General features: G+C 41.2%; 2 protein-coding genes across 3 annotated transcripts in view; one reads left to right on the top strand and one right to left on the bottom strand.

The window, feature by feature from the left end:
- Nucleotides 1-3,244: 3,244 nt before the first annotated feature.
- On the bottom strand, nucleotides 3,245-5,026 carry LOC116744762 (tigger transposable element-derived protein 1-like). The gene has a single exon (XM_032614831.1). It carries the CDS (start codon nucleotides 5,024-5,026, stop codon nucleotides 3,245-3,247), a length of 1,782 nt encoding a protein of 593 aa, XP_032470722.1.
- A 450-nt stretch (nucleotides 5,027-5,476) lies between these two features.
- CFDP1 (craniofacial development protein 1) overlaps nucleotides 5,477-19,198 on the top strand; it is a 140,684-nt gene continuing 126,962 nt past the window's right edge. Inside the window, exons 1-4 of one of the 2 annotated variants that reach the window (XM_032613314.1) lie at nucleotides 5,477-5,717; nucleotides 13,534-13,651; nucleotides 15,405-15,624; nucleotides 15,943-16,070. In XM_032613314.1, the coding sequence (XP_032469205.1) occupies nucleotides 5,654-5,717; nucleotides 13,534-13,651; nucleotides 15,405-15,624; nucleotides 15,943-16,070 (530 nt within the window). In that variant the 5' untranslated portion in view covers nucleotides 5,477-5,653. The remainder of the gene's footprint in view (nucleotides 5,718-13,533; nucleotides 13,652-15,404; nucleotides 15,625-15,942; nucleotides 16,071-19,198) is intronic. The other variant, XM_032613315.1, reaches the window with a different exon arrangement.

Genomic DNA, 19,198 nt, shown 5'->3' with positions numbered 1-19,198 from the left:
TGTGTCCAACAATTCAACTCAATTCTGACACTACCCAGAGATAGCACCAGATTCTACAGGTTAAGGGCTCAATCTTACAAGACCGACTCCCACTGCACCCCCTGATTCGAGATGCCAGTTGCAAGTCCAGGCTGTTACCTGTGCTTCTCACCGACTGGCTATAAATTGGGTTCAATTAATTTGTTAAAGTGGCTTACAGAACTCAAACATTTTCCATACTAGATCACTGGTTTATCATGAGGATGTAATTCAGGAACAGCCGGATGGAAGAGATGCACAGGGCAAGGTACGAGGAAGGTGAGTGGAGCTTCCATGCCCCCTCCAAGGGTGCCACTCTCCCCGAATTTCCACGTGTTCACTAACTGGGAAGCTCTCAACCCTGTCCTTTTGGGGTTTTATGGAGACTTCATCACATATGCATGATTCGTTAAATCACTGGCCATTGGGAACTGATTCAACTTGTCGCCCCTCTCCCCTCTCCCGAGAGGTGGGGCAGGGGAGGGCTGTGTGGGGATGTGGGGACTGAAAGTTCCAATCCTCTAATCACACGGTAAGTTGTCCTGGCAACCAGCTCCATCCTTAGGTGCTTCTAAAAGTCATTCATACAACACAAGACACCTTTACCACTCTCAACACTTAGGAAATTCCAGGGGTTTTGGGAGCTGTGAGCCAGGAACTGTGGGTGAAGGCCAAATATATATGAGAAACACATTTTGGTCATCTGAATGACCAAAATGTATATGAAATGTATATTTCTGTGAAATCATAATATCACATCTGGCCGCTAATTTAACTTCATGTAAAATGCTTTTCAGGTCGAACAATGCATGTCTTTATGCTGGATTTGGCCTGCTAACCAATTTTTTGACCTCTTTACTAAACTATTTGACACAACAGAAAATAGTTCCCTGGTTACCCATAAAGTGGTCAGAAACTTTGTAAATTTGAACAAATGTATGGAGTGCTAGTAATCTGTAAAGAGGAGAGTGGGAGAAGTAGGATAATGGAGGAGAAAGTCTGCTGAAGAACTCTGGGGTATCCTTTTCCCCATACTCAGCCCCCAGGGATGGGGCAAAAGGCTACATCCCAGTTTGTCACTGTAGGGTTTATTTATGCTGTCCAAGGAAAATGAGGCTAAGAATGGTGAAGTCCCAAATACTGGGTCCTAATTTCACATCTATTTTTCTGTTATTCTCACATAAGATTTACTGAAGTGGGTCATAGACCTAAATGTAAGAACTAAAACTATAAAACTCTTAGAAGAACACAGGAGTAAATTTTGTGTTGGGTTAGGCAAAGCCTACTTAGATACAACCCCCAAAGCAAGAGGGACATTAGACTAAAACTAGATAAACTGGACTTCATCAAAATTAAAAATTTTTATGCTTCAAAGGATGCCATCAAGAAAGTGAAAAGACACCTACAGGAGGAAATATTTTCAAGTCATATACTTTATAAGAGACTTGCGTTTATAATATATAAAGAACTCTCTCTTAGAACTCAATAATAGAAAGACAACCCAATTTAAAAATGGGCAGAGGGGGACTTCCTTGGTGATCCAGTGGCTAGGATTCTGCACTTCCAATGCAGTGGGCGCGGGTTCAATCCCTGGTTGGGGAGCTAAGATCCCACATGCCTCGCTGCCAAAAAACCAAAACATAAAACAGAAGCAATATTGTAACAAAGTCAATAAAGACTTTAAAAATGGTCCACATCAAAAAAGTCTTTAAAAAAATGGGCAAAGGACTTGAGTAGACATTTTTCCAAAACAACATATACCATGACCAATAAAGACATGAATAGATGCTTAACATCATTAGTCATCAGGGACGTGCAAATCAAAACTATAATGAAATGTCATTTCACACCCACTAGTATGGTTATAATCAAAAAGATAGAGTGTTGGCAAGGCTGTGGAGAAATTGGAGACTTCAGAAATTGCTGGTGAGGGTATGAAATGGTTGCTTGGGGAAACAGTTTGACAGTTTCTTGAAAGGTAAAGCACAGAGTTACTATGTGGTCCAGCAGTTCCACAGGTATATACCTAAGACGAATGAACTTTGAAAATGTGCTAAGTGAAAGAAGACAGTCACAAAAGACCACATCTTGTATAATTCCATTTATATGAAATGTCTAGAATAAGAAAATAGAGACAGAAAGATTAGCCTAAAGCTGGGGATTGGGGAGAAATGGGGAGTGACTGCTAATTGGTCAGAGGTTCCTTCTTGGGGTGATGAAAATCTTCCAAAATTGACTGTGGTGATGGTTGCGCACGTCTGTGAATATACTAAAATGATTGAACTATGCACTTTAAATGAGTAAATTTTGTGGTGTGGGAACTATGTTGTAATCAGACTGTTTTAAAAAGCTTGTTGGCATAAAGCCACCATAATGTCCTTTTAATCACAGACATGTTTCATCTATTCCTTGATTTAGATAACACTAGACTGGGTGACACAGACCCTAGTCCAGAGTATCAACAGGGAGCAATTATCAGCTGAAAAAACCCAAACCTGAACAAATAGGATGTTAGTCAATGATATCTCATTTGCATCTGATTACTGCCTCTCAGAGTTGGATTATAATTAACATTTTTTAATCCGACCAAATGACAAGGATTATATATGGTTGTATTTCCATATGGATTAACTTGACTTGAAGGAAGGACTGGTGTGGATGATGTCTGAATTCCAGAATAGAGCTGATCCTTGTCGTTCGCAGTACTTATAACTGTAAGGTCACCGTGCACACTCAGTTAGCAGAAATACAGGGTTGAGTTCCTGTGGGTCTCTGGTTGTACCATTTTCGTCAACTGATCAGTACATAACCCTGCTTTATGTGTGTTTCTGTTCAAAGACACTGAATTTAATATCTCTTTCTTACAAATAATGATACGCAGTGTTTATAATGAAACAATTATTTCAGTGACGGCATGTTTGTGTAATGTACAAAACAGATTGTACTACTTTGACTCTCCCCCTCAGTCATACAGACACACACTACACATATAGTACTCATGTACAGTAAATGCATACAGTACTGTAAACACATACCATATAGTGTGCAGTAATGCAAATAAAGTCCTGAAAAAATGAAAGATGAAGCGTTTAAAGTTTTATAAAAATGTTAACTAAAATCTTACTGTTGATAGAGCTGCAGGCTGTGTGATGGCACAGTGCACAGTGTGGTTAAACCTCTCGACCTTGGCTTGCCCCACAAAAAGCAAGGGAGAGGTTGGTGGAACTCATTCTGCAGAAGAGGAAGAGGGTGGCAGGTTGACATCCGTCAGTTCAACCTCAGAGGTTTGGCTCTCACCACTTGTTGATGGAGTCGGCAATTTTCCCCCCCAAACTGGCTCCAAAAATTGGGTCAACCCCGTCTGCCTGGCTTTTTGCCTCAAATCTTTAAGCATCTCGGCATAGGGGGCAAATGCACAGGAGGCTAAGCGCTTAAATTTGAGGCTGCGATCAAGCATAGGGTCACACTCTTCCATGTCACTGAAAATTGTTTCCAAGGCAGAGTTCCATTCTGATATTTTGGCCGCTGTAAGAGGGACAATTCCTGGACTCTTAGGCTGACTTTCATCAACATCTTCATCATCACTGACTCCAACGCCTTGTTTTGCCATCTCGTCCAAGTCTTCGTTGGTGGGTTCTACTGCCTTCTCTGCCAAAATTTCCTCCACATCTTCTTCTCTCATGTCATCAAAGCCTTCTCCACTTATTTGCCATGCGATATGCATTATGTTTTTGACACTGTTCTTTATACTTTCTGTAACACCTTCAAAGCCTTCAAAATTTTCTACACAGTCCGGCCAAACATTTTTCCAACAATTATTGATAGTAGCCTGCTTGATGTTGTCCCATGCTGTGCCAACATAATCAATAACGTTGCGTATAGTGACTGACTTCCAATAGTCCATCATGGTAGTCTCCTTGTTGGCTTTGAGAGCCTCAAAAGCCTTGCTATAAAGCTCCCTAGTATAGTGCGCCTTGAAGGCTTTTATTATGCCCTGATCCAGGGGTTGGATGAGAGACGTAGTATTTGGGGGCATGAAAAGAACTTCTACGTTGGGGTGGGCATTTTTGAGTTCTTCACAGCAATGGACTGGGGCATTATCCAAAATTAACAAAATCTTGAAGGCAAGGTTTCTGCCCTGGAGATAGTATTCAACTTCTGGTATGAAGCAGCTGTGGAACCAATCAGAAGTCATCCATGCTTTTTTGTTCCACCTCCAATGGACCGGCATATGATTCACGCTTTTCCCTTTAAGTGCTTGTGAACTTGGAGCTCTGTACACCATTAGGGGTTTGCACTTAAAGTCGCCCTTGGCATTGGCGCACAAAAGCAGGGTTGCATAATCCTGGAATGATTTAAAGCCAGGGGCTTTGGAGGCCATTTGCGTTATATAGGTTCTTTTGCCAACGTCTTTGTAAAATAGGCCAGTCTCATCAGCATTGAAAACCTGCTCTTCCACGTACCCCTTTTCCTGAATAACACTTAGCAGGTATTTTTTAAATTCTTCCGCAGCCTCCTGATCTGCAGAACTTGCCTCACCTGCAAGCTTAACATTACTCACACCATATCGCCTTTTGAAACGTGCAAGCCAGCCAGCGCTAGCCGAGAAGGGTTTCACGTTTTTCTGACCCTGGGTAACGTGACCGTAAATTTCTTTGGCTTTCAGCCTCACAACAATGCTGTCCACCACACCTTTTTTATCGGTTGTCATCTCATGGATCCACAAATTGAGCCGCTTTTCCATCTTTTCCATAGCTTCCTCACGCACTATAGATGTCACTTTAGCACTCTCCGGAGCAGCCTCACGTACAGATCGGCGAATTTCCTTTTCCTTTTTCTTGATGTACCGGATTGTTGACTCATTAACGTTGAACTCACGGCCAACAGCACTACAACTCATGCCTGAACGAAGCTTATCCAACACACGTATTTTCTCCATAAGGCACATCACAGCCTTCTTGCGCTTAGGAACACTAGGCAGCACCGCAGCACTACGCTCAGGGGTCATTTTAAACAGCGAAATCACCAACAAAAAGCACAAAAAATGCAGAAAAACGCGGCACTAAACAGATTGCGAAGAGGACACTTATTTAGAGTACGAGAGCCGAAGCAAGATAGCGGATCATCTGCCTCCAACATCGGTACAAGCCACCACTGGTTGACTCAAAACTTTCACTCTCTGCGCATGTCCGCGAATAACCCCAGAAAGCACCGCGAATATTGATTTTTGGGGTGACAGTAAATTTTAACAAGTAAGAGAATACAAAAATACCAACCGGTGAATAACGAAGGTCACCTGTATTCCCGTGGACAAAACAAATTTCGTTTAAGCATATTTACTAAATCAAAGCGTCTGGTAGCACTGGGGACTACAAGTTCCAGCATGCACCGCTTCAGCACGGAGCCCGTGTTCCGCCAACCGCCACAGCAGCGTCAAGCCCGGGGCTTTGGCCCGGAAGTGTCGCATTTTGATTACGTAGCACTCTTTGCGCCTTTGCGTACGCTGCGGGGGCCACCCCAGCTACCGCCACCCCAGCTACCGCCGCCCCTGCAGCAGCTCTATCTATGGTCTCTCCCTAGAGCTTTGCCGTTGGGGGTAGCTGCTGCGGCTGTGTTCGCCCCGCGCGGCAGCGACATGGAGGAATTCGACTCCGAAGACTTCTCCACCTCGGAGGAGGACGAAGACTACGTGCCATCCGGTGAGCGATTCCACCTGAGGCGAGGGGCGGCTTGTCCCGCCCCGCGCCTCACGTGAGGGGCGCTTTGCCCGGCGTTCGTGGGCCCGGTGGCCCAGTGGCCGCGTGGCGCGGGCCTCAAGCGTCCCCGCCCCGCGCCCTCGCCCGCCTGCTTGCACCGTGCGGGCCCCGTGGCCCAGGAAGTGTGCACGGGGACGTCTCTCGCAGCTGCTCCTCACGGCCTGGCTTCGGCCGCCGCCGCCTCTCGGAGCGCGGGAACCGGCACGTGAACTCCGCTCTGCCTCTGGTGAAGCTGGCGGTGGTCGGTCATCGCGTACCCTTACCAGCCCTGAAATCTTCTGAAAGGCAGTCTTATCGCCAGGCCTTCCGTCCCCAGAGAATTGCTAGCTAGCATCACGTTCCAGATAGGTCTCTTCACTTGCTGTTCTCAAAAGGGATCTGGTTGTTTAAAAGTTCACATAATGATGCCCTTTGCCTCTTTGCAACGTCTATACCCATTGCTCTCTGATCAGACCTTGGATTTTTTGTTTTTGTATAGGCTTCTAAAACCGAACCGGGCCAAAGTAAATGTCACCCAAACCTACCCCTTCCGCCCTCCTGCACCTTCCGCAGGCTTCCCCATCTCATTAGAAGTATCTGCCCGTACAGTAGCTCAGGTTAAAAACAAAACAAAACCTTGGGAGTTGTCCTTATTCTCACTGTTTTGGTCTAACCAATCATTAAGTTCTGTTTGCGTCTGCGTAGAAGGTTAATTTCTGATCAGTTCCTCACCAATCTCGCTCTTACTGAACTACCATTAACACTAAGACTCGCCATAGCTTCCCAGTTGGTTTCCTGGGTTCCATTCTTGTCCACCAACGTTGGTCTTCGGTATCGGCCAGTGTGATCATTTGAAAACTAGTTTTCATTTTAATCAGAGTTATGCATGCGCCTGTTTCAAAATAGTCAAATATTTTTGAAAGGCTTATTTTTGAAACAACCGTTTCCATCACCCCTCATACCTGTCAGTCCTCCCCAGAAGAAACTTTTTTTTTTTTTTTTAATTTATTTATTATTTATTTTTGGCTGTGTTCGGTCTTCGATTCTGTGCGAGGGCTTTCTCTAGTTGCGGCAAGCGGGGGCCACTCTTCATCGCGATGCGCGGGCCTCTCACTACCGCGGCCTCTCTTGTTGCGGAGCACAGGCTCCAGACGTGCAGGCTCAGTAGTTGTGGCTCACGGGCCTAGTTGCTCCGCGGCACGTGGGATCTTCCCAGACCAGGGCTCGAACCCGTGTCCCCTGCATTGGCAGGCAGATTCTCAACCACTGCGCCACCAAGGAAGCCCATGAAACTGTTTTCTATGTTTAAAATTTGGTACTTCCATTGTCTGTTGACTTAACCCATCCATGTTAGGTGTTATTTTAACACCCTCTTTAGTCTCACCGTTTCACCTTCAGACCCTCCCCAACTCCCCAGCCTGCCAATGTTCCTATGTGAAATTTGGGTTAGACTGGTATTATTTCCTTTTTTTGTAATTACTTTGTGGACATCTTGTTCAGGCCTGACCATGTGGTATATACAGTTAGTTATTGCTTTTCCTGCACTAGTTTTCTGTGGAGTTAATAATTGCCATTTTGTTGTTGTTGCTTAGTCTATGTACTTACTACTGATTTGATCTGGAACTTTCAAAATTGTCTAAATCATCTCCCAAGATATTTAGATTCATTAGATAATCTTTCACTTTTTGAAGTCCATCTTTGCCGTCTGACCTGCTCCAATTTGTCTTGGTTTTTGAAACCTAAGATTTTCCATCATCACCACCACTCTGGATGTTCCTTTTACCTCCATTTTCTCTTGGATTCCCTGTTCCTTGGGTCCCATGATGTCTTCTTTCTTGGTGTGTTTCACCAAAATGAGGATAAATCCTCAAATAACTTCTTGAGGAAAGATGCATTTTTTTAGAAACTTTTTTTTTTTGAGACCTCGACTATCTAAAAATAGTGAAATATTGACCCCCAGGCATGATTACTAATTTGGTATAGAATTCTGTGTTCTGTAATAGTAATTCTGCATTCTATAATAATAATTTTCTATCTGAATTTTAAAGATATTCCTCCATTATTTTCTAAGTTTCCAGTGTTTTTATTAAAAAGTCTCTTGTCGGTAACTTTTCCTCATTTATATAAAATTTGTCTCTGGAAGTTGATAGAATTGTCTCTTTGTTTCTGATATTTTCTGATATTTCACAGTGATATACTGTACCTTGGTATGAGTCTGTTTTCATCTGTTCTGCTGGGCCTTCTGGAACTTTTTTTTTTTTTTTTTTGGCTGCGTTGGGTCTTTGTTGCCTCGCGGGTGCTACTCTTTGTTGCGGAGCACAGGCCCTGCACGCAGCCTTCAGTAGTTGCGGCATATGGGCTCAATAGTTGTGGCTTGAGGGCTCTAGAGCGCAGGCTCAGTAGTTGTGGCACCCCGGCTTAGTTGCTCTGCGGCATGTGGGATCTTCCGAGGCCAGGGATCGCACCTGTGTCCCCTGCGTTGGCAGGGGGATTCTCAACCACTGCGCCACCAGGGAAGTCACTTCTGGAACTTTTTAAATTTGGGGGGACAGTTTTCTCCATTTCATTTTTTTGGAATCATCATTATTTATGTGTTGAATCTTATGTTAGACCTTATGGACTGGTTCTATTTTCCTGTACTTTTTTTTTTTTGATAAACTTTAAAAATTTTTTTATTTATTTATGTATGTATGAAGTATGTATGTAAGTATGTATTTATTTAGCTGTGCCGGGTCTTAGCTACAGCACATGGGATCTTCGTCTCCGGGTGTGGGATCTTTTAGTTGTGGCACGTGGAATCTTTCAGTTGCAGCATGCGGAGTCTTTAGTTGCGGCATGTGTGATTTAGTTCCCTGACCAGGGATCGAACCCAGGCCCCCTCCATTGGGAGTGGGGAGTCTTAGCCACTGGACCACCAGGGAAGTCCCTTCCTCTATTTTTATTCTCTATTTTCTAACCCTTTGATTTCTGTTTCACTTTATGGGAATATTTCAGTATTTTACCATCTAACTCCTCTGTTGAGTTTTTTTTGTCTTTACATTTTCCCCCCAGAGTTTTATGGCTTTTATTAACACAAGTGCAGTGTGTACACGAGCTGTCTGTTCATTTTCTTTGCTGTGCAGCCTGGCATTGGGATTGGTGACTCAGATGGCCAGGTGGGCGGCTCTTTCCACAGTGACTTTGGGGTTCTTGGAGGAGATATTGGGAGTAGTCTCAGCACCGTAGGATTTGTTGCCCATCAGCAGCACTTCAAGCTCTTTGACCTAGTGGACCAGGAACTTCCAGAAGCCACTGGGCAGCATGTGCTTTGTTTTCTTGTATCAGTGTTGAATCTGGCCCTTGGATATTTTTAATTTTGAATAACTTTTTTGTTTTTTCACAAATTTTAAATAGCATCATGTTCTTGTTTCATGTGTGCAGTATCTTATTGCTCTGTGGATATTATTAATGCTTTAAGGCCTCTTCCCTTCTCAGCTGGCCCACACTCTGTGGAGCGTGTTTCTCCCATGACTGCTCTCACTTTCCAAGACGACGCCATGCCCTGGGACCGCTCTTGCCTTTAGAGACGGTCCACATTCTCCCTATGGAATGTGTATCTCTCTAAATAAATCCACTTCTTACCTATCAAATAATAATAATGCTTTAAATTTTTTTACTTTTAACTTATGCATGGTAAAATTCATTCTTCATTATACTGTTCTGTGGATTTTTGACAAATGCTTAGAGTTATGTAACTGCCGCTAAAATTAACAGTTCCAAGGCCACCTTTACCCTCCCCTCCCCCCCCAAATTAGATCATATTGTCTGTGTATAGAAACAGTTTTATTTCCTCTTTTCCAATAGGCATACCTTTTATTTCTTTTGCTTGCCTTATTGTACTTAGTATAGACTTCCAAAGTAATATTGAATAGGACAGGTGAGAGTGGATATCCTTTACTTGTTCCCAGTCTTAAGGAGAAAGCATCACTGTTTCACCACTTGGTATAATGTTAGCTATAGGTTTTTCATAGATGCCTTTTGTGTGTGTTTTAAGCACTTTACATTGTCTAACTCATTACTAACTCAATCACATAACGTTATCAAGTATGTGCTATTGTGCTCTCCATTTCACACATGAAGAAACTGAGGAACCCAAAGTCACTCAGCTAGATAGTAGCTGGGCTGGGATTTGAATCCTGGCAGTCTGCATATACTGCCCCTAATGTGTTTTATTAGGTTAAAGAAATTCCCTCTATTCTTAATCTGCTGAGAGGTGAATTTTGTCAAATGCTTTTTCTCCATCTGTTGATGTGTGGTTTTTCTTCTTTTATCTGTTAATGTGATGAATTACAGTGATTGATTTAAAATTTTTGAACAGCCTTTTATTTCTGGAATAAAACTTACTTGGTCCTGATGTATTATTCTTTTTCTACATTACTGAATTTTGTTGAGGAGTTTTGCATCTGTTTATGAGGGATGTTGGTCTGTAGTTTTCTTGTAATTTCCTTGCCTGGCTTTGGTATCAAATAATGCTAGCCTGATAGAATGAGGAAACAATCTCTTTCCGCTAAGGTGATTTTATTCACCCTGTACATATGTGTTGGGCATTATTATGTTAGACACTTTCTCAGATTTTTTTGGTGATTCAGTTTGACTCATATTTAAATTAAGCATGGGAGACTGAAAAGGTGATGGAAGCTCTGAGTCTTTGGAGTTTCAATTAAAAAAAGATTTGTTCATTTTGTGCTTTTTTTGTCTATAGGGTTGTTATTCTGTTTCTTACTCTTAGAGTAACTGCATGATTTTTGTGGTTGTTTGTGTAATTTAAAATTTGCTTTTTTCTTATCAGTGAGATTGAGCATCTTTTTTCATGTTTAAGATCCAGAGCCATATGCATCTCTTTGTCTCAACTGTCTACAACATTCACCCATTTTTATGAAGAAAAATAGCTATATATTATTACAAAAGCAGTGCATGAACTTTGTAGAAAATTAGAAAATGCAGGCAATTAAACATAAAAAATCAGAATCATTCCATTCCTACCACCCAGAGATTATCAGTATTGGTCCCTTAGTGAAACCCACTCTGATCTTTTTTCTATACCCGGCTGTAGTTATTTGTATTTTTCCCCAACCAGAAATCATAGTTTTTTCATGTTACTTTGTAACCTGCTCTTTTCAGTGAACATTCTGTCCCTGTCCATTTCAGTAAACTTTCAGCTCATTTAATATACAAACCATATTCAGGTTTTCCTTGTTGACTCAAAAATGGCTTTAGCTTTTTTGTTTAAATCACCGTTGAGTTCAGGACTACATGTATCATCCAGTTGTTCTATCCCTTAAATCTGTTTAAATCTAGCACACTCCTGTTTCTGTGACTTAGATTGGCTTAGGAGATCAGGCTGTATGTCCTGCAGAATGTCTCACCTTCTGATTTTGTCTGGTTGCTCCCTCATGGTATTAGGTTGTTCCTTCGTCCCTTGAATTTTCATTAAATTGGAAGTTAGATCTAAATACTTGGTGGATTCAAATGAAATAATTTTAGCTAAAATAAATTATAGATGACTTGAGTGTTTCATAATGCATAACATCAGAAAACACAAAATACCTGGTTAATTCCCATGGTTGTGACTTCTGGATCAGAATGATGAGAGTTTGGTCCTTCTGTTTTGTAATGATTTTTTCTTAGAATTGGAAAGTATTCTGTGTGGTAGTATACTTAATCGTTAAAACTTAAATTGTTTTTTAACATTACTTGATAATCCTTGCCTAAATTACTACTATCATTTGAGTGTGAGAGTGATGGTTTTCTAATTTTGTGGTTCTTCTACATTTATTGGTTGATGTTCTTCTGAAAGTGTAGCTTTTCCTCATTAGTGGGGCAGGATAAATGTTTAATTCATTTCCCTTAATTTCCAATTTTCAAAATAGGGAGTAATCTTAATAGTAACCTAAAATGGTGCAAATAATTTTTTAAATTAATTAATTAATTTATTTTTGGCTGTTGGGTCTTCGTTGCTGCGCATGGGCTTTCTCTAGTTGCGTCCAGCGGGGGCTATTCTTCACTGACGTGTGCAGGCTTCTCATTGTGGTGGCTTCTCTTGTTGAGGAGCACGGGCTCTAGGTGCACGGGCTTCAGTAGTTGTGGCACGTGGGCTCAGTAGTTGTGGCTCGCGGGCTCTAGAGTGCAGGCTCAGTAGTTGTGGTGCACGGGCTTAGTTGCTCCGCGGCATGTGGGATCTTCCTGCCAGGGCTCGAACCCGTGTTCCCTGCATTGGCAGGCGGATTCTTAACCACTGCGCCACCAGGGAAGCCCTGGTACAAATAATTTTTTCTGTCTTTTAAAAAAATATATCATAAAGGTGTCACAGTTTTTTATCGATTCAGTGTGTTTCAGTCTAACAGTTATTCGTTTTAATGGTCAGGTCATCACTTTTGGCCACTAAAAGTTCTTTCAAGCTGGATCTTATATCCTTTTAACGTGACCCATTATTCTTAAATAACTACCTGGCTTTCTGGCACAGCAAAATGCCCCCATTTCACCTTGTGCTTTCCTTCCCTCAGACCTGAAATTAGCTGGCCTTTCAGGGAGCCATTTTTGTTTTGAGTCATATCAAAGAATACAATCTGAACTTTAAAGAAATGCTCGTTGCTACTAGAGTGACATTGCTTCTATGCCATTTAAGTGAACAGAGCTAGAAAATATTTATCTTAAAAAGAGTTAAGAGTTCTGAATTTTAAGTTCAGTTTTAACATTTGTTTTCACTTAATTTCTTTGGTTTTATAATTGTGTGTCATTTCTTACTGTGAAGTTCTGGATTCCTAACAAGATTAGTATAATTACTTAACTTTCTTTTACCTATAATAAAAGGAACAGTTTCAAAATACCAACACCAATGTTACTACTAGGAATAGAACTTTTTTGGTCTTTAGAATGCATCTTGCTAAGGATGAACAGTCAAAATACTGTTTCTAAAGTTCTTGGAGGGGCTTCCCTAGTGGCGCAGTGGTTGAGAATCCGCCTGCCAATGCAGGGGACACGGGTTCGATCCCTGGTCTGGGAAGATGCCGCAGAGCAACTAAGCCCATGTGCCACAACTACTGAGCCTGTGCTCTAGAGCCTGTGAGCCACAACTACTGAGCCTGCAAGCTGCAACTACTGAAGCCTGTGTGGCTAGAGCCCGTGCTCTGCAACAAGAGAAGCCACCGCGATGAGAAGCCCGAGCACCGCAACGAAGCGTAGCCCCCGCTCACTGCAACTAGAGAAAGCCTGCACATAGCAACGAAGACCCAACACAGCCAAAAATAAATAAATAAATTCATTAAAAATAAATAAGTAAAATCCTTGGAGTAAATCCTTTCTTTGTGGCTTGTGTTATCAGTTTGGTTATGTTTGTTTATTTAAACTTTGCTCAATTTAAGAGATTTTTGGAATTCTGTGGAGCAATAAACACTGAGAACTCTTGCTTCTGCTGCCCCTGCTTACCCCACTGTCTTCTGCCTTGACCCTTACAGATAGCGATTTTCATTAGTTTTCATGGTGTGTGGAGCGTAGCAGAAATTGCAAGCATTAAATATAAGTGGGGTGCGTTAAGGAGGGAAATATGGACTGCCCTGGAGGCCTAGAATAGGAGAACTTAGCCTAGTCTTCAGGAATAGGGAAGACGTCCCTCAGGAAATGCTATTTTAGTCTGGTGAAGAACAGAGGAAAGTACTACATTTTTATCTTAATGAAAATGTCTCATCTTGGTGTGAAAACCTTTATTCCTGTCTGTCTGACCAACCTTGTTATGTGATTTCAGGTGGAGAGTATAGTGAAGATGATGTAAATGAATTAGTGAAGGAAGATGAAGTGGATGGTGAAGAGCAGACACAGAAAACCAAAGAGAGAAAAAGAAAGTCTCAGAGCATTCCGACCAGGTGATGCTGCCCTCAAGGCCCTTAGAAGTCAGGGGCTGTTGTCATAACCTTCCAGATTGCTGGGATTGGTCTCATGATAGATTTCTTACTGCCATGGTTTCTAACCTTTTTCTCATTGAGGGAAATATTTGGTGACATTTTAGGATTAAATTCTTATTCTCTGGCAAGCTTTAAAATTTTTTGAGCTTTAATTTAAAAAAGTTAATAGGTAATATGTGCACCTGGTTTAAAATTGAAAACCCGGGAATTCCCTGGCAGTCCAGGGGTTAGAACTCTGCCTTTCCAATGTCAGGGCCTGGGTTCAATCCCTGGTCAGGGAACTAAGATCCCACAAGCTGCGTGGTTCGACCAAAAGAAAAGAAAAAAGCAATTGCTACAAAAAATATGTACTCCATCTCTAGCCCTTGTTGCTTTGTCTCAGAAGAATTATGTTACCAGAGATAATTCTGTGTATGTACGATCATGTATATATGTATTTCCTACTTTTTCTTTTTTTGGCCATGCGGCTCGCGGGATCTTACTTGACCTGACCAGGGATCGAACCCACGCCCCCTGCAGTGGAAGCATGGGAAGTCCTAACAACTGGACCGCCAGGGAATTCCCTACTCTTAAAAAAAAAAAAAAAAAATGAATAGCATACTCTGCATATCATTTCTCACTTTCCTTATTTCACATCTTGGAGATGATACTATGGCAGTATATTTAGCTATACCTTTTTCTTTTCAGCGTAGTGTTACATTACTGGACATACCTTACTTTATTTAAACATTCCTTTATTGAGAGACCTTTAGATTGTCCTCATCTTTACTACATCAAATAAGACTGCAGTGAATATTCTTCTTATGTGTCTTTGTACACATGTATATTTGTAAATTAGATCTGTAGAAGTAGAATTGTTTGACCCAGTGTTATATGTAGTTAAAAAAAAATTATAAGTATAGACAAATTACCTTCTATAAGCCTGGTACTGAATTGCACTCCCACCAAAAATTATGAAAATTCTGACAAGTTATTTAACTCAAAAAGGGAGTCTTTCAATACAAGTCTTTAATTCTCTTTGATTGGTGTTTCTGTCTTCCTGGACATTGAAGCAAAAATCAGATTGTAGAAAGAGAATTTTGAGAATTAGGTGATTCACTTGAAGTCAGAATAGTCTTAAGAAGCAGTTTACTCTTTTAAGTCTTGGACCCAGTTCTTTTATCCTTGGCTTTTGTATATTCCAGCTTTCATATCTTCAGAAGGTGGGAAGGAACATGGATTCCCCATTCCCCACCCCCTCAGAACTCTGGGAAGAAACAGTGCAAATAAATCTGAGGCTCTCTTCAATCTCTGTTCCCCACATGGAGTGACTTTTTTTTTTTTTTTTTTTTTTCATGGAGTGACTTTTAAAAAGTCAAAAATACCAGGAATATGTATGTTATTAGAACCTCTTTCTGAACAGATTGATTCTGTGAGGTGATTTTGGGTATTTTCTTGGTGAAAACAGCTGGTCCTAACTTAGAAGTAGAACACTGTATTTTGATTCTAAATGCTTTGGGAAAATGCTAACTGTAAGAGCTCAGTTCTTTTTTTCTTCCACAAAATCTCAGCTTACCTCTCCCACTTCCCCTATCAGGTGTGTTAACCAGTAGTCCCCAGATTTAAAAGTTTTCTGATATTTGCAACATTATGTTTGGAATTCAGGAAGGGATAACTGAAATTATTTTGCCTGTTTGTCTTGTCTTTCCTTTTCCTTGTGACTGTTGGTGATTAGGAAGAGAAAACAAGGTGGCCTCTCATTAGAAGAAGAGGACGAGGAGGATGCCAATGAGGAATCTGGAGGAAGTAGTAGTGAGGAAGAAGATGCAGCTGCAGAGCCAGAAAAAGGCATTGAGTCAGAGGATGCAAAGAAAAAGAAGGAAGATGAACTATGGGCCAGCTTCCTCAATGACGTAGGACCAAAATCAAAAGTGCCTCTGCGTACACAAGTTAAAGTAAGTTAATAGATGAATGGGATGAATGCTTTGCCAGAAATGCCGGAAGTTCCCCAGATAGATTTTTTAAATTTGGAAACTGAGATTTGAGGCTTACAACAGAAATCAGACTAGATGCCTTTTAATAGTAACTCTACTAAGTGAAAAGCAAAGCATTCCCTATGGTAGGAAACACAAGCCTTTCTAATTAAATAAAATTTCAATAAGCATTTAGCTGTTTAGAGATGAAATATTTAAGGATAGCTGGAAACAACATGTTTGGATGGATCTTTTAGTTTTCATCCTTATATGAAACTGATTACACTTCTTTTTTCATAGAGAGGAGAGGAGGCTGAAGAGACAAGTTCAAGTAAATTGTTGGTCAAAGCAGAAGAGCTAGAGAAACCTAAAGAAACAGAAAAAGTTAAAATTACCAAGGTGTTTGATTTTGCTGGTGAAGAAGTCAGGTAAGATGACTTTCACAAACTTCAAAACTAGTACTTTTAAAAAGGAGCATCTTTCTAAATGGTGTTAGACATCTGTCCTCATTCCAACCCATCTTAATATTGTGGAAGATTTATATTTGAACTCAAGGAAAATAGTGGTTCCATTGATTATCAGGGAATATGAGAAAGGTCCTGTTACATATGGTAATGTAGTTGGGGGCACTATGAAGTGGTTGGCTGAACAGAAACAAGAAAATGTAAGAGTTAAGTATTTGGTTTCACTTACTCATGCCTTGCTTTGTGACTGGCTATTTCTCCCTTTATTACTTCCCTTAACTTTGGTGTATAAGCCCCAGTGAAACCTTTGAAATCAGGTGAGAATTGAAAGTACCTGGAGAGAAATTTGATTCTGATATTATTTCCTCATCTTAATATTATTTTTTTAATTGATTCATAGGTTTGTTACTAGTTTAGAAAAACATTATAGGCTTAATACTCTTGGCCGTTCTAGATGAGAGCCACATGACTGGAATTTCTTTTTCCCCATTTATTTAAAATTTTAATATGAAAACAGCAGATCTGTAATTTAGAGCTGGACAAGAACAGATGAAGTGCCTGCCAGTCAATTTTATAGATGGTCACATTTATTTTCCTTGACAGTAATTAATTAGACTTGTTTATTCTCTGTAAATATAATTTCCCCTAAAGTTGATACTCTTAAAAATAATTTCCAGTTTCCAACAATTATTTCATCTAGTGAAAATATATCTAAGAAAAAAGTTGGGTATTATTTGTTTGTTTTTAACATTTATTTATTTATTATTATTATTTTTTACATCTTTATTGGAGTATAATTGCTTTACAATGGTGTGTTAGTTTCTGCTTTATAACAAAGTGAATCAGTTATACATATACATATGTTCCCATATCTCTTCCCTCTTGTGTCTCCCTCCCTCCCACCCTCCCTATCCCACCCCTCCAGGCGGTCACAAAGCACCAAGCTGATCTCCCTGTGCTATTTATTTATTTATTTGGCTGTGCTGGGTTTTAGTTGCGGCATGCGGGATCCTCATTGCAGCGTGCGGGATCTTTGGTTGCAGTGTGTGGGAAATTTAGTTGCGGCATGTGGGATCTAGTTCCCTGTCCAGGGATCGAACCTGGGCCCCCTGCACTGGGAGCACGGAGTCTTAACTGCTGGATCACCAGGGAAGTCCCGGCATTATTAGTTTTATAAATGATGTGAAGCAAACTTTTTATTATTGTTATTATTTGTTGTTGTTGTTGGTGGTGGTGGCTTTTTTTATTTTTATTTTTTTATTGGAGTAGAGTTGATTTACAGTGTTGTGTTACTTTCTGCTCTACAGCACAGTGAATCGGTTATAGATACACATATTTCCACTTTTAGTCTTTTAGTATTACTTTTTAATCTCCCCCAATTTTTTTTTTCTGAAAAATTTTACACTTACAAAAATGTTGTGGGCTTCCCTGGTGGCGCAGTGGTTGAGAGTCTGCCTGCCGATGCAGGGGACATGGGTTCGTGCCCCGGTCTGGGAGGATCCCGCATGCCGCGGAGCGGCTGGGCCCGTGGGCCATGGCCACTGGGCCTGTGCGTCCGGAGCCTGTGCTCCGCAATGGGAGAGGCCACAGCAGTGAGAGGCCCGCGTATCACAAAAAAAAAAAAAAAAAATGTTGCAAGAATAGGGCTTCCCTGGTGGTGCAGTGGTTGAGAGTCCGCCTGCTGATGCAGGGGACACGGGTTCATGCCCCAGTCTGGGAGCATCCCGTGTGCCGCGGAGCGGCTGGGCCCGTGAGCCATGGCCGCTGTGCCTGTGCGTCCGCAGCCTGTGCTCCACAACAGGAGAGGCCACAGCAGTGAGAGCCCCGCGTACCGCCCAAAAAAAAAAAAAAAAAAAAAAAAAAAATGCTGCAAGAATAGTATTACACTGAACACCCATATACCTATCATACTGAGTCACCACTTGTAAATGTTTTGCCCCTCTCTCCACCATCTGTTTCCGTATTTCTCTCTTTTTGTTTTGGCTGAACCATTTGAGAATTGTAGATATCATGACACTTCACTCTTTTTTTCTTTTTTTTTTTTGGGTTCACGGGCCTCTCACTGCTGTGGCCTCTCTCGCTGCGGGGCACAGGCTTCAGACGTGCAGGCCCAGCCGCTCCGCGGCATGCAGGATCCTCCTGGACCAGGACACGAACCCGTGTCCACTGCTTCGGCAGGCGGACTCTCAACCACTGCGCAACCAGGGAAGCCCAACACTTCACTCTTAAATACTTCATAACTGTTTCCTAAGAACAAGGATCTTCTCCTTTGTGACACGATATAACTCTCATATTCGGTAGATTACGCATTAATGCAGATTGTTATCTAAATTCTCTGTAGTGAAGGACCCTGATTTTAAATTTTCAACCTGTTGCAGACCAATACTTTTGTAAAACACAATAAATAGGAATTATTAGAAAAGTAAATTAAGAAGAGATACAAAATAGAAGACGCAAACAAAAAAAAATTTATTTAGGCTGTGGCGGCTCATGGGATCTTTGTTGTGGCATGCTGGCTCTTAGTTGTGGCATGCGGACTTCTTAGTTGGCAGTATGCATGTGGGATCTAGTTCCCTGACCAGGGGTCGAACCCAGGACCCCTGCATTGGGAGTGTGAAGTCTTACCCACTGGACCACCAGGGAAGTCCCCAAGCTCAAATTTTTAACAATAAGATTTAACAGACAGACGTAAAATTACATTTCAATAAATACAGTCAAAATGAGCACAAAATAAGAAAAGGAAAAGAATTACATAACTATCCTTTTTTGGAGAGGGGGCAGCAGGCACACCCTGTGACTTGCAGGATCTTAGTTCCGCAACCAGGGATTGAACCTGAGCCCCAGCACTGAAAGTGCTGAGTCCTAGCCACTGGACTGCCAGGAAATTCCCTATAACTATACATGTTGATCATTGAAAGTGTGAGTGTAAGTGATTAATAGAAGGAATCACCTTTTAATTCTATAATTGAAGCAAAAAACTAAAAGTATCAATTCCCAGTACTTAATATCTAGACACATACTTTGAATAAGTGCTGTTTATATTAATTTTTAAAGCTTTTAATGGGTCAAAATAGCTTATATCTTTCTTGTTA

The sequence above is a fragment of the Phocoena sinus genome, chromosome 19, assembly GCF_008692025.1.
Source record: "Phocoena sinus isolate mPhoSin1 chromosome 19, mPhoSin1.pri, whole genome shotgun sequence".
Taxonomy (NCBI): Eukaryota; Metazoa; Chordata; class Mammalia; order Artiodactyla; family Phocoenidae; genus Phocoena; species Phocoena sinus.
This window is presented reverse-complemented; position numbering and strand designations above follow the sequence as displayed.

Bases quoted from the DNA above. Each gene is read 5' to 3' on its own strand.
- LOC116744762 (XM_032614831.1), bottom strand. From the start codon at position 5,026: ATGACCCCTGAGCGTAGTGCTGCGGTGCTGCCTAGTGTTCCTAAGCGC.